Below are 14,892 nucleotides of genomic sequence, written 5' to 3'. Positions count from 1 at the left end.
CCACATAAACGTCCTTCTCATGTCACAATTACCCCCACCCAGGATGCACAGGCAAGATGGAGTCTTTCCATGGACATGGACAGCGCTCCTGTCCACCTGGCCCTAACCATGTGTTCTCCTGTGTGTGGGGTCGGGGGCAACGGTCGTTCTCTGAACGCGTTGGATCTGAGCTCTGCTCGGTGATTCTTCTCAACACGAGCTTGACAGCCACCAGGCCCAGGGAACCAGTGTGTACCCTTCACGGGACAAAGAGAAAAGGCGAGTAATAGAAAATAATACAAAATAATCCTCTTTATACACACTGAATAACAACTCATATCTTTGGTATACAACTTACCACGCCTTCATGGGAAACCGGGTCAAGACTCCACCCGGTTAAATTGAATCGCCAACAGAGCAAGTTACAAGTCGCATAATTTACAATAGATATTAAATAAACTACAGTAAGAATGATGAAGATTTACAGATGTTTAATCAAGTGGATGATTTTTTTCATTCATTAAGACCTTTCTATGTCCTGGAACAGAGTTCCACTAACTTGAAGACATGCTAGAGTAAACACATATATTTGGTTTCTCTTGTCTTGGTTATATGTTATACAAGGCAAAAACCGAGGAACAATAAATTAGCATCATCATTGTCTACAGTTGAAACTATGATATACAATATAAATAAACTATTCAAAAGCCAGAAATATTTATGGAAAAAAAATTCAGAGACTAGGAGGCCTTTTACTTTTTTTTTTTTTTTTTTACAGTTTCTACAAGTGATTGTTCTGCGGATCATCTCAAAGAATGTAGTCTAAATGAGATTCCTGGTTTTGATTTTAGTGTCTCACGACATATAATAATTACTGATCAAGAAAAATAACATTAAAGAAATTACTGCTTTTTTTTCTTTTGCTAGTTTGTAAAATTGTAGTTTTCCTCTCCAACCCCCTCACTCCCAGGACCTAAGGAATGTAAACACTATATTTTATTTGACTTTAAAGAATTAGCAACTTATTTTGAACAAATGCGGATTCCTATGCGCACAGAATGACAAAATAAGGCAAGCTTTCTAGACCTGTGTATAATACTGACTGGTGTTTAGAGACTTTGTGATGATTTGTTTTCAATCGTTGTTCTACAGCAGACTTTGGTCGATGACTTAGAAAGGTCAGTACCACTCTCCTCCTTGAACCTTTAGGAAAAGATGTCGATTACTTTCAACATTCAACATTCCAGGTCATATATGTAAAAAAAGAAAAACAGTTAACATGAAGAGAGGCTTGATACAACTAGAATGAACTTCCGGGTCCAACAATTGATAAAGCTCATCTTTTCTGTTTATTTCACATTGCTAAACATGCTTTTCAATGTTTTATTTCTCAACTATTTAGAACTGTGACAATTTGACAGCCCAGCAAAAAGGTGTTTAAAATGAACTTGCCAACCTTGATGATTAACAAAGACAGATGTGTGGAATATGCAAGCCCCAATGGCCAGGAATTCTCATGAAATCTAGTAATACCACAGCCACAATTCAGCAACAGTAGCAGAAATAAGGTCTCATGGCGTTAGCTAGGGAGCATCTGCTTTAAAATTTCGTAATCATTTCCCTTCATTTGAACTAATGTGCATAAGACAGAAGAGGGATACTGGCTACTTAAAAAAATATGAACACACAACCAACCAAACTTCAGAACGCACTGAGAATGGCAAGCGACGTACTATTTATCCGCTGTTCTTATTAGCTGTTTGCAGTTCCAAGACAAAGACATTCAGACCTCATGAATCGGTGGAGCTACTGCTGGGCGGCTGCACACAGGTCCTCAGAACAGGTTCAGCGACCACAGGGCAGCAGGTGCTGGGACTTCCGGGGAAGAGGGACTGGCTGGGCAGATGACCACGTGCATAGCTTCAGCAGGGAGGAATTCTGGACGCACCAACTCCTCACTGTCGCAGCCCAATCAATGATGCACATTAGTTCCGAAATTTCTTCATAGCGGCGGCGATCAGTTTCAACATTCGGGAACCGTTCTGTCCCTGTGTGTTTTGTTATTCTGACAGGGGGGCGGAACTCACCTGTGAGTTCAAGTCCATTCCATGACACTCCGGTCTTTCGTTTGACTCCCGTGGGGATGGGTAGCTTTCCATTCACAGTTGGCGAGACGAATACCCTGATACATCATCTATCTGCGATTAAGTAGTTTGATTATAATGCCTTTTTAAATTCAGTATCTTTGAACCAAGTGCGTTTGTTTGTTTAAATTAGTGTTGCTTAGAGCAGTTCAGAGTATTGTTTTTTTCCCTATCCTACTTCCGTTCTTCTTTCCCTTCTCCCAATCTCTCTCTCTGTCTGTCTTGTTCGGGAGGCCGAGCGCTCCGGGCGCACTCAGGCTCTCTTGGCATGCAGCATCTCGATGAGAAGGTTGTTATAGGGCACGTCCCCGTTGAGGTGTTTGAAGTACAGGTAATCCTCTGCCTGTATGCTGATCTGCCGGATTTCGGGGAGGAGGAGAACGAGCTGTGGGAATTTCTGGGTGTGCTGAGGGTAGTTGCAGGTGGTGTACTCCAGCAGGGCGTTATTGACCTGTTCGTGGACTCCCTCGACCAGCTGTAAGTTCTCCAGGCTCTTGACATCTACAATCAAAACAAACACACACACACACACACATTTCAGTGGCGTCTCCATCCACTCCCGGGTGGTGAGGCGGGCGGACTCTACGCACGGATGTGTGACAGAAGTCAGCCAGCCCCACTCCACCGGGCTTCCAACCACAACCACCACAAAGGAGACTTAGAAGAATATCTTGTTGAAATTCTGCATAGACCTCCAATCAATTAGCCACCAATGGTTGGTGAGCAAGGTCAACTCTTTTTCATATGGTACAAAGGGAAAGGGTTGAGGAATCCAAAAGTCCACAGATCATAATATATTGCCAGCAAATGAGTCCCCGGAGAAAGACCTATCTTAACCCAGTATATTACACAACTCATATAATTCTGTATTAATTTTTCTGACCCAAGGTGAAATCTGTGTCCAGGGTATGATGTAGTTAATTCTAATAAAAAGTGACAGGGTTCTTGTTGCTGTTTGACATTTTGTAAATGATTCTGAAAGCCTTTCTCTTGTCTCGCCTATGTTAATGAACCATCTGGCACACTCCAGTAGCTGCCAGCCGAATCTCTGCTACCCAGAACTCCCTCAAATATATATCTCAGCGACTAATGATCTTTATCGAATGAAAGCCTTGTCCTTTAGGTGGGCGTGAGCCAGGCCGCTGGTGCCCTTTCACCCGAGTGAGGGTTGCTAAAGTCTGGTTCTCGTTCCTGTCTTCTGTTCCTGTGTCACTAGGATTGGACAATTCCTTCCTTCTGCCCAACTGCCAGAAACCATCCAGTTGTTTTGAAGGCATCTGCCCAAAGGTCCTTATAAATACTAAATGAGAGAGAAAAAAAAAAACCTGAGAATCAAAACAGACAAACGGACATGCAAATACACCACACGGACAATGGGAAAGGCAAAAACGGAATGCTGGAATTTCTCTTCTGGAGTTTGTTTATGTTCACTGTACCACTTTTAGTCAATGTATATGCAGAGTCTTCTGGAAAAAAATATACAGATGTATGTTTACATACATCCCTGCACAGAAAGTAAACCCATACAGACACCCTCACCCTTTCTTACTTTTGTGCCAATCCTGGGGCTTGAATTCATGGCCTAAGTGATGTCCCTGAACTTTTTTGCTCAAGGCTGATGCTCCACCACTTGAGCCACAACTCCACTAATGGCTTTTTTGCTGCTTCACTGGAGATGAATCTCATGGATTTTCCTGCCTGGGCTGGCTTTGAACCTTGATTCTCAGATCTCAGCCACCTGAGTAGCTAGGATCACAGGTGTGAGCCACTGGTGCCCGGCTCATTATTTTCTAACTGCGGGGGAAAAAAAGAAATTTTTGAGACAGCCACGTAATACAAAGGGAAGGTTCAGTTGCTCTTAATGGAAGTTAGTGTTTATTACAATAACTCACGTCAGGTGAATGAACTGCACATAGGTTCCTGTCCCTCTTAAGATTTCTAGATGGGCCTACATACAGTAAGTATGTCTTATATTTGCCATTGGGAATGGAGAGACACAACATATTAATGAGCTACACAGACAGCTGGGTGTTCTACTGCCGGCAGCTCAGCGTCTCCTTGTGGTCAGGTGATTGTAGGTGTTTGTCTGTGTAGCACTCGACAATTAAGAAAGCATTCCCCGTCTACTTTTTCTGAAATACTTTATACCCGAGTTTACATTGCTTGAAAATATTTACAACTAGGGCAGTGGATCTAGAGTCAGTTCACAATGATAAATGTAAACAGCCAAAAATATCTTCAATATGTTGTACCTCGGAACGACAGAAACCCGCCAGACTTGTCTCACAGTGACTTCAAGAGAACGGTGGAAGTTTTGAAATGGGAGGATTATTTTCTGCTGAAGGGACACTCTCCTGAAAGAGCTAATAATCGCGATAGAGATTCACGAGTTAGCTGCAGGAATTTGAACAGCAAAGAATATTAACATAGAGGAATAATGGCCTTTGCAGAAAGTTACTTGTGAAACTTTCTTCTTAAAGGACAGATAATAAGTTCTGTTTTAACCGGGTGCTAGTGGCTCATGCCTGTAATCCTAGCTACCAGGAGGATGAGATCTAAGGATTGCAGTTCAAACCAGCCCAGGGGTGGGAAAGTCGTGAGACTCTTATCTCCAATAAACCACCAGAAAACCAGAAATGGTGCTGTGGCTCAAGTGGTAGTATGCTTGCTTGAGCTGAAGAGCTGAGGGACAGTGCCCAGGCCCAGAGTTCAAGCCTCACAACTGATAAAAAAAAAAAGTTGTTTTATTCACATACTACATTATTACAGAGTGATTCTTTGGGGGGGGGCGGGAGGCATTGCTGGGGTTTGAATTTGGCATCTTGTGATTACTAGGCAGGTACCATACCACTTGAGCCATGCCCCAGTCCCAGAGTGATTTAAAATCTTCAAATTATTATGTGCGCATATGTATGGCAATATCACAAGGAAACCCTTTTGTACAATTAATATATGCTAATAAAAGAGAAATTCTAATTACTGTTTACATTATATCATTGTCCTATTTGTTCAAGATTGACAGATCTACAATTATGAAGTGAAGTGTTAAATTATGCCAATCTTATTTTTTTAATCAAAAGCTTTCAAAAACTTGGTGCATAACAGATCTCTTTCTGAAGTAAAATATTTTAGCAGGGTGCCAATGTCTCATGCCTGTAATCCTAGCTGCTCAGGAGACTGAGATCTGAGGATCATGGTTTGGGATCAACCAGGGCAGGAAAATTTGTGAGACTCTTATCTCCAATTAAACACCAAAAAGCCAGAGGTGGAGCTGTGACAGCCTTGAGCAAAAAGCTCAGGAACTAGCATACACATGAAACATATCTACACATGCGTTTTTATGTTGTCACAGCATTTTCTTGTTGAAGCATCCTGTGAAGAATTCTTTAGAGATCTAAAACCTGACATGCTCTGAATATAAGAATTTTCCCGGGCTGGGAAGGTGGCTCAGTGGTAGAGTGCTTGCCTTCATGCATGAGGCCCTGGGTTTGATTCCTCAGCACCACATACACAGAAAAAGTCAGAAGTGGCACTGTGGCTCAAGTGGTAGAGTGCTAGCCTTGAGCTGAAGAGCTGAGGGACAGCGCCCAGGCCCTGAGTTCAGGCCTCAAGACCGACCAAAAAAAAGAAAAAATTCCCTAGTGGGCTTTACTGAGGGAAATGTGCCTGACCTCTCGCCGGGATCCTCTCCTGGGATCTGGTGTCTCTCAGAGGAGCTCTAGGTAGTCCCTACCTCCACCAGACTCTGCTGAATTCACAGAGACTCACAAGAGCCTAAATCCAACCAAGACGGTAAGTCCCAGAACACAGACGCCAGCATCTCCTGTAGATTTGGGACTGTTTTTTCTTTCAGGTGTTTAAATTCCATTTCTAGCTGGAATCTAGAAACTTGAGGGTCTCTACAATTCTCAGGCAATCACTTTTACGCAAATGGATAGCCTTTCATGGAAATGAAAGGTAAAGTCTCGGGCATTTCCCCCCCACCTAAGCCTCTTCCACATCAAGCCCCGCCCTGAGGTGATGAGTGGCAGTTAACCCTCTGAATCCCGACTCATCTACCACAGGAGCCTGGAACTCCAGACAAGTCGGATGGGCTGACATCCACTGATGAGACAAACTCTCGACAGACGGTTCTGGAATTCTCCAAAACACATGCCTTTGCCGCTTGCTACTCAGTCCTTGTACTCAGTCGCAGCAGCATTGCTCTTTGTAGAGATGACCCCAGGAACCCAGATTGATTGGTATAACATGCAAATTCCCACCAGTTCTGTGATAATTCAATAGCTGGATCCCCAAATTGCTTGCATGGGTCATTTTGTGTTCTCCTATTTCACGATAGCATGAACACGTGAGTGCGTGCGTGCGTGTGTGTGCGCGCGCGCGTGTGTGTGTACGTGCACATGCCCGTGATATGTACCTAGGTACTGGGGCTTGAACTCAGGACCACATGCTCTCTCTTAGCATTTTCACTCAAGGCTGGTCATTACCACTTGAGCCACAGCTCTACCTCTGGCTTTTTGGTAGAATAAACTGGAGATAAGAATCTCACAGACTTCCCTACCCAGGCTGGCTTCGAACTGTGATCCTTAGATCTCAGCCTCCTGAGTAGCTAGGATGACAGGCGTGAGCCACCGGCGCCCAACACTTTGACTTCTTTCTATACATACTTTTGCTTTAAAAAAAAAAAAAAGCCACATTGCTGAAGCACGTTTGAAAACTACTTGATCTCCGGGCGCAATGGTGAGTTCAGACACCGGGAGGCAGTGGATGCGTAACCCAGGCTCGGGGCGTCACTCAACCAGCTCAGCAGCTGCCTTCCCTCTGCTGAACGGAAGAAAACTCCCCGCGCTCCAAGGATGGCTCAAAGGCAAAAAGTCACTGTAAAAAGGAGACAGCTTAAAAAAAATGCTGGAGGTGGGCCTCTGATGCTCTGTGGTTATGGCAGACGTTTTGGGGAGAAGACAGGGGTTCTTGTTGTCAATACAACCTGAGTGTATCACTTGCTTTTGTATTTGGATATCGGAGCAAACAGATTCTCAATGTGTCACTTGATCCTGTGATAAAACCAGAATTTCCTGCACGAATACCAAGTGACACTTCTCATCCGGGGCTGATGGACAGCAAGCCTCCCTTACTCCTGGAGGCTTTCCTCCTGCTTCCCCCGCATACAACCTTGCTCCTGCCTCAGGACCTTTGCACCTGCTGTCCTTTCATTCTCAAGGTTCTTTACTGTCATATAAGACTTACGTTCTCACTTCACTTTCTACAATCCTCTCCTAAAAGAGGAGAGTAGCCCGGGAATAATCTCAAATCACTCTTATTTTCAAATAAAGGCAGGCGAAGTGCAAGTCTGAGGCCAGGGTGGATTGAAGAGTAAGATCCTGTCTCAGAAAAGCACACACCAAAAAGGCAGTGCAGAATGGAGATTTCTGACATGTACGATGGCTGCAGTGTTACTCAAAATAGGCTAAAGGTTGCCACAATCCAAGAATCCATCTGTGAATGCATGTGTGTGATGACCAAGTATTGTGTGTGTGTGCACATACAGTAATATATACACAGGAGGGAAGGGAGAATTACTGTTTAGCTATTAAAAAGGATACTGCTCACCAGGGATTAACCTTAAAGACAATATGCTAAATAAAATAGGCCAATGATGAAAAGCTAAGCGCTAGGTCTCCGCTTCTAGAAGGCGACTTGATTGCATCCTGCTGATGTTCGCGCCACACATGCATGTATCTAATGCCCCCCCCCCCCGCAGCTCCACAGGGAGCGTCTCTCCAGCCGCGTGCCACCTGACCAGTGCGCCACAGCAGCCCTCGACCGAGGAAGAAGCGCGGAAACGGAGGCCTCAGAAACACTCAAGCAGCTCAGCATCTCTAGCGCCCCTCCTCCCTCAGGGCCAGTACTTGTACTCTTCACTGCTCAGGAGGAGGGCTGAGATCTGAGGGTTCAAAGCCAGCCCAGGCAGAAAAGTCCATGAGACTCTTTGTCTCTAATGAACCAGCAAAAACCTAGAAGTGGAGTTGTGGTTCAAGTGGTAGAGTGCCAGCCTTGAGTGAAAAAGCTAAGCAACAGTGTGACCAGGACCAGGGCTCAAGCCCCAATACTGGCATGTGCACATGCACACACACGTGCACACACACGCACATACACACACACACGTGCACACACACGCACATACACACACATGTGCACACACACGCACATACACACACACGTGCACACACACGCACATACACACACACAAAAGGTTTATAGCATGTCACCCATGAGTCTCAGATCTGTAGCTACAAGACTCTTTCCTTTCCTTAAAGACCATTGTCCATCCACAGTAAGAAACGGCCACTTTCATGTGAAAGCCTCCTTCTGACTGAGTAGAGCCCCCCTCCCCCGTCCACCCTCCACCCCCCCCAGCTTGTCATCACATCCCCAGTTTTAGAATCAAAGTTTACATCTGATTTCCACTCAGGAATTTGTGGAGTGTTTTTCCCCCCGCTCAAAGTTTTCACGTTTTCTTAGAATAAGAGATGAGGTTGGGTTTGTTCAGGTGGCAAATGAAGACCATGAATAAACCAACGTTATCTATGAAAGGGAATTAAACAGGCAGGTCCAAGTGGGGATATATTAAGCCAAATTTAAGCTCCAGTTGTTGAATTTAGCCTGGACTAGATGTCTGCTTTGCCTCAGGATAAATCCAGCTTCCCGGCTAATCGAAAGACGGAAAGTGCCCGAGGTCTGATAAAATTTACAAGAGCGCGCTGTCCAACAGCTCTCGTTAAAGAAAAAATATTAGCTTAAAGGCATTCTTCCCGTCTCTGGGATGAAGACCGTATTTGCATTTAATTACTAGATTTCAAACTTTCATGAACTTGGATCAAATATTAGCTTAGCCAATTAAAATATTATTTTGAGCGCATGTGGCTGGAGCCTGGGTCAGCTCGCCTTTCTCGGCTGCTGGCAGCGCTCTGCTCGCCGCCTGCCTGCGAGAGCATTTCGAGAAGAGGGCAGCGCTCGGGAATATATCACCTTCGTGCGTTTCATGGACAAGGTGCTGCCTATTGAGAACGACTCACTGGAAAAACGTCTCTACTTTACAGCAAGTTGACGAGACAAAGCATGGAGTCTTCTAGATCCTTCCCACCCCCCTCCACGCACACAATCAATACTGCTTCATAATTCAGCATCTTACAGAAACCCTCCGCCTTTAGGCTCACGATCGTGCAAAGGACACGGAGCCATCGGGACGGTCCTGAGCCACCTCCGGCTTCCAGGCTTTGTTCCCGGCCGCAGGCCCGAGGCCCGGCCGGGCCGTGGGGTCTCTGCTGTGGTCTCAGGGGCCGGGCAGGAAGTGGACAGGGAGGAGGAACAGAACCCCAGAAAACCCGGTCTCAAAGGCAGCGGTGAGCGAATGGAGGCACAGAGTCCCTCCAGGGACTGGAGAGGGAATGTTCTGGAGCGGCTGGCCGGGCAGGGGAGCCACGCCTCCAGTCATCTTGCGCCTTCCTTCCTCTGCTCCTTGTTTTCGAGTCAGGTCCCCCTCACTTGCAACCACTACGTGGCAAGGGTGGCCTCAGACTCCAGATCTTCCTGCCTCCTCCTCGGATGCTGGGAGCACAGGTGGGAAACTTCTTTCCCCGAATCTGTGCTAGGCAAGCGCGCTCCTGTCCAAAACTACAGTGCAAACGCCGACCCGGCTCCTTTCCACAGACACCTCGATATGTATGAACACGGCACACTCCTGGTTTGGAAGAACGCATAGGAACCATTTCGAAAGGATGAAACACATTATACTCAAGTCAATATTAAAAATAAATATGTAACAAGGCAAGCTGGGCACTGGTGGCTCAGGCCTGTAAACCTGTCTACCCGGGAGGCTGAGATCTGGAGGATTGTGGTTCAGAGTCAGGCCGCGAAGAAAAGTTCACATGGCTCAATCTCTAAAATAGAGAGCAAAAAACAGGACTGGAGGCGTGCTCAAGCCAAGCAATTATAAGGTGAGCAAACATGAGGCCCTATATTCAACCCCCAGGGCTGTGCCCCCGGAAAGGAAGGAAGGAGGGAAAGAAGGGAGGGAGGGAGGGAGGGGAGAGAAGGGAAGGGGAGAGAAGGGGAGGGGAGGGGAGGGGAAGGGAGGAGAGGGGAGGGAAATGCATTAGAAACTAAACACTACTGACCACAAGACCCCGCAACTAGGAAAGGTCTCTGGTGTGTGTTAACACAATCCCAGCGGACTGGAGGAGGCCGGCGCGCGCATCCATCCCTGCTGGGCTGACCACTGAGCAGGCAGGTGCGGGCTACGTCATGGCAGGATCAGAACCGTCCCCTGGAGACTCCAGACCTAACCGCTCAGGGCAGGCCGGACCCTTCCCGCGAGGGCCAGGCTGCCCCAGCAAAACCACCCACGTCCCAGTCTCCTGGTGACGGCAGGAGCGGAGCAGAGCCGTCTCGGTGACATGGGAGACTGAGGTGACTGTGTAAGTTTAGATGTCCGGATGCTCTGTGGCTTCAGCACTGACCTTTGGCCTCTCCTATCAGCAAGCCAGGGACACCTTTCTACTGTCCCCCACTCTGACCTGTGCTGCAGATACAAAGAGGAGCCGGCAGCCGGCCTGCCTGGCTCCAAGCTGGCAGGTTGGCTCACGTTACCACCTCCTGAACACATGACTTCCAACAAGGGAGCACCCTGCTGCTGGATCCTAAAAAGAAATACTTCAAGACATCAACACAGCTTTCAAAAGCTTGAAAGCTGGGTGTGGGTGGCTCATGCCTCTAACCCTAGTTACTCAGGAGGCTGAGAGCTGAGGATCACAGTTCGAAGCCAGCCAGGGCAGGGCAGGCTGGAAAACTAGAAGTGGCGCTGTGGCTCACGGGGTAGAGCACTTAGCCTTGAGCTGAAGAGCTGAGGGACAGCGCCCAGGCCCTGAGATTAAGCCCCAGTTCCTGCAAGATTTTTGAGGTACTTGCCTACATCTCCAAGTTTAGGGTCTAAATGATGAATGAAAATATAGCTCCATTTGGGCTATATTTACAACACTGTGGAAATAACGTAAAAAGACCTAACAGTTATTTCTGAAATAATCTGCATCAATTTCATAACAGTTTAAGAAACCACTAATCACAGCATTCATGCCCATGCAATTCAGGATAGTTTTCTTGACATGTATTTTTTGTTTCTTTCTTCATTAGGAAGAATACGTGATTCTTAAATAATTAGAGAATAATTACCATGGCTTCCTTTGCTTTGGTGTATGTATGATTTCCTACTAGCCTGCCTCCCTTTTATTCCTTTTTATCAATTGTGTTCTCTGTTTACTCGCTATTTCACCTTTCCGAATATACTCCTTAAAATGTATTCCCTTTTACCATTCTAGTGTGTGTGTGTGTGTGTGTGTGTGTGTGTGTGTGTGTTAGTCCTAGGGCTTGAACTCAGGGCCTGGGTGCTGTCCCTGCTCAAGGCTAGTGCTGTATCGCAACTCTACTTCCAGCTTTTTGGCGGCTAATTAGGACTTCCCTGCCCAGACTGGCTTTGAAAAGTGATCCTCAGATCTCAGCCTCCTTAGTTGGTGGGATTACAGGTGTGAGCCACCAGTGCCCAGCTTACGATTCTTATTTGTAAAGCCTCTTAAACACCTATTGCTGGTGGATGTTGGATTACCAACGTGTCCGGCAGGCGGCCATCTGGGTTGATGGCAGACGTGTGGTCATCCTGGATTTCCCCCAGGGTGACCTGCAGGGCCGCGGTCACGGGTTGGAAAGCCCCTGTGTCCGCCGGGCCCTCCTCCACTTCCTTCCAGCCTGCAAGCTTCTATGCCGTGCTGCTTCCATGCTAGCAGCGCATTCTCCTGGAGAATTCTCCTGGAGTGTTGGAGATCTCCCATTGCAATGCCAAAGGACAGAAAAAGCCGCAAGTGTTGCTGTGGCTCAATTGCTAGAGTGCTCACCTTGAGCAAAAGCAGCTCAGGGACCGCGCCCAGGTCCTGAGATCCAGCCTTAGGACGGACAAAAAACAAAAGTGTGTCTTGTGTCCGTGTGACAATGGAACAAGGGCAGTTGGGGGGGTGGGGCCCGGACAGCGCGTCCAAGATTAAGAAGCATTGCATCGGTACCTGGGCGTGGCAAAATGAAGCCCCCCCCCACTGATACTAAAATGAAGGAATGAAGGGATGAATGATGGGAAGTCTTGTCCCACAACCCCCACCCCAGCAGGAATGTCTGGCACATACCAGTACCTAGGCCTTCTGAGACTTAAGATGAGGACTTGGTGTGACTTGGCTGTCACTCCCAGGACTCACCTAAGCAGCCGGCTACGGCACGGGGCACGTGGAGCCTGCATGACTGCATGCACATCTGGGAAGTGCTACTTTCCTTTAAAAACAAATGACTAGGCCTTGTCCCACATCCTTTTAGAGATAACCCCCCCACACAGGGTTCCAAGCTCGCAGTTAGAATGTAACAGTATCTATTTTTAAATTCTCCACGTTTGAAATTCCCTGCCTTCGTTGATTTTGTTTTCCAAGTCAGTCTAGGAAAAACAGCACGGTGCCACCGGTGAGCACGCAGGCCGGGCGGCCGGGGCTCTTCCTATGATGTGCACAGTAATGAACGCTCGCTATTGATTTTCCTGTAGCTGCTTGTAACTATTATAGTTGATACATCAATAGAAAAGGAAAGCACCATGTTTCACGGGAGGCAGAAAATCAGAGAATGCATGATGCTCTCGCAGTAAATCATGGTATAATCTTAACAGCTGACAGAAAACCACGGCTTTCTCCGAAAAGACAGTCCTCCAAACACCCCATCTGTCCTGAGCGGCTGACTGCCCAGAGTGGAGTTAAGGGAATGAGACCAGGCTTCATGGTCGCCAGGTCATGGGCTGGCTGGCAGTCAGAAGAACCTCCCTTCTCTCCACATTGCCACAGTGAGGATGCCCGACACTCATTTCTCTAGGAAAGCTCAGGAAACAGATCATTTCTAAGAACAGCAAATGAGAGAGAGAGAGAAAAAACAGTCCAGTCAACCAGCCAAGCACAGCTGCGGTCAATTCTGAACCCCCCCAACGCTATGGAATGAAGCAAAGAACCCTCACGGACACGGGGCACCATTAGCGAGAGGATTTTAATTATTGGGTCATAAAAGGTAACCAAGCCGAAAGAGTTTGCATTCCAAGCAATTTCTGGCCTCTCTAGAGGTACTTCTGACTCATGGGTAACTCTCTTCTATGACTAGAGATATGGTGGGAATATGTTTGGGGCTTTAGAAAGGTCTTATTTTTTTTTTATGGGTGTGATAATTTGTGATCTCTCTTTCCTACTCTTATTCACTCACTCACACACACACACACACACACACACACACACAGAGTTAACTCTAAAACAATTACACTTATGCAGTGCTTTTAGCGTTTAAGCTATTTTATAAGCCTCTTGTAACCAGTCCATTAATTACTAGAGCTCTGAGCACTGTTGGAAACTCTCCCCCATCAAATGTATTAATTATTTAACAACCTGTCATATTTTAAGTGGTGCTGATCATCCTCCCGACTTTCACTGCAGTAGTATAGAGACATTAAATATGGATGCGCCTTACTTGCTCACAAGATTGTTTCTGCCTTCGCACCAGGTTGACGCTGTGAACAAGCAGGGGATGGCTTACCTAGTAACTCCTTCTATGAAGGGTATCATGTTGTACTTCTTCCACAAAGTATACAGCAAACATGACAAGAGAGCTCAGACTCTTTAATTGGAAATTTGATTCTTGTTTGCCTTTGTTGTTGTTACTAGGATTTGAACCTCAGAATCTTTATTTTGGTGCCAGTCCTGGGGCTTGAACTTGGGACCTGGGTGCTGTCCCTGAGCTGCTTTTTGCTCAAGGCTAATACCTACCACTTGAGCCACAGCTCCACTTCTGGCTTTTCTTGGTGGATGTGGGGGGGGGGCATAGTTTATTGGTTGATAAGAGACTCATGGACATTACTCTCTAGGCTGGCTTTGAACTACAATCCTCATGTCTCAGTCTCCTGAGTAGCTAGGATTACAAGTGCGAGCCACCTGTGCCTGGCTTGAACTCAGGATCTTGAGCTTGCCTGGCAAGCACTGTACTATGTGAGCCACGTGTCAGCTCTTTTTGCTCTGGTTTTATTTTTAGTTAAGGTCTCATCCATCTGTCTAGGCCGCTGGTGTTACAAGCATGTACCACACCATCATGCCTGGCCCTTTGATGGCCTTTTCACTATCCATCATTCTGGGGATTGAATGAATTGGAATAACTGAAGGAAGAGGAAGAAGAACAACAAGGAGGAGAAGCATAAGAGGAAGAGGAGGAAATATTAGTAATGACAGCAGTAGTACTAGAAGTAGCGCAGGTGAGAGCGCTCCTTCAAATTGTTTAACCTGGCTTCTACTCAATCAGTGCTCATCTATCTATCCATCCATCCGTCTGTCCATCCAGCCATCCATTCTAGGTTACATGAACACCTCCTTGGGTAAAGTTCAAAGACAGCCTGACATCATCTGGAGGAGACTACATATCATGATGCAAACCTCCAATTGCCTTCTGCCAGGCTGGGGAAATGTACTATTGTCCACCCAAGCTCTGTCAGGCAACTATTTCCCAAGATGAGCAAAGGTAAAACACTGGTTTTCACAATGGTCAGAGTGGGCCGTACTCCTGCCTGACTCCCTCACATGCAGCTGATTCCTGGTGAGAGACAGCTTTGGATCTGCCTAACCTACAACTTTGGTTGCAGGACATTCTTTCTGTGGGACGT

General features: G+C 46.6%; 1 protein-coding gene across 2 annotated transcripts in view; it reads right to left on the bottom strand.

Moving 5' to 3' along the window:
* Window positions 1–2,374: 2,374 nt before the first annotated feature.
* The window catches only part of Nr5a2 (nuclear receptor subfamily 5, group A, member 2), a 104,700-nt gene continuing 92,182 nt past the window's right edge, over window positions 2,375–14,892 (bottom strand). For both annotated transcript variants that reach the window (XM_013017383.1, XM_013017382.1), the window contains exon 7: window positions 2,375–2,624. In XM_013017383.1, coding sequence (XP_012872837.1) covers window positions 2,377–2,624 — 248 coding nt within the window. In that variant the 3' untranslated portion in view covers window positions 2,375–2,376. The remainder of the gene's footprint in view (window positions 2,625–14,892) is intronic.

The sequence above is a fragment of the Dipodomys ordii genome, unplaced genomic scaffold (genome assembly GCF_000151885.1).
Source record: "Dipodomys ordii isolate 6190 unplaced genomic scaffold, Dord_2.0 Scaffold35, whole genome shotgun sequence".
Classification (NCBI taxonomy): Eukaryota; Metazoa; Chordata; class Mammalia; order Rodentia; family Heteromyidae; genus Dipodomys; species Dipodomys ordii.
This window is presented reverse-complemented; position numbering and strand designations above follow the sequence as displayed.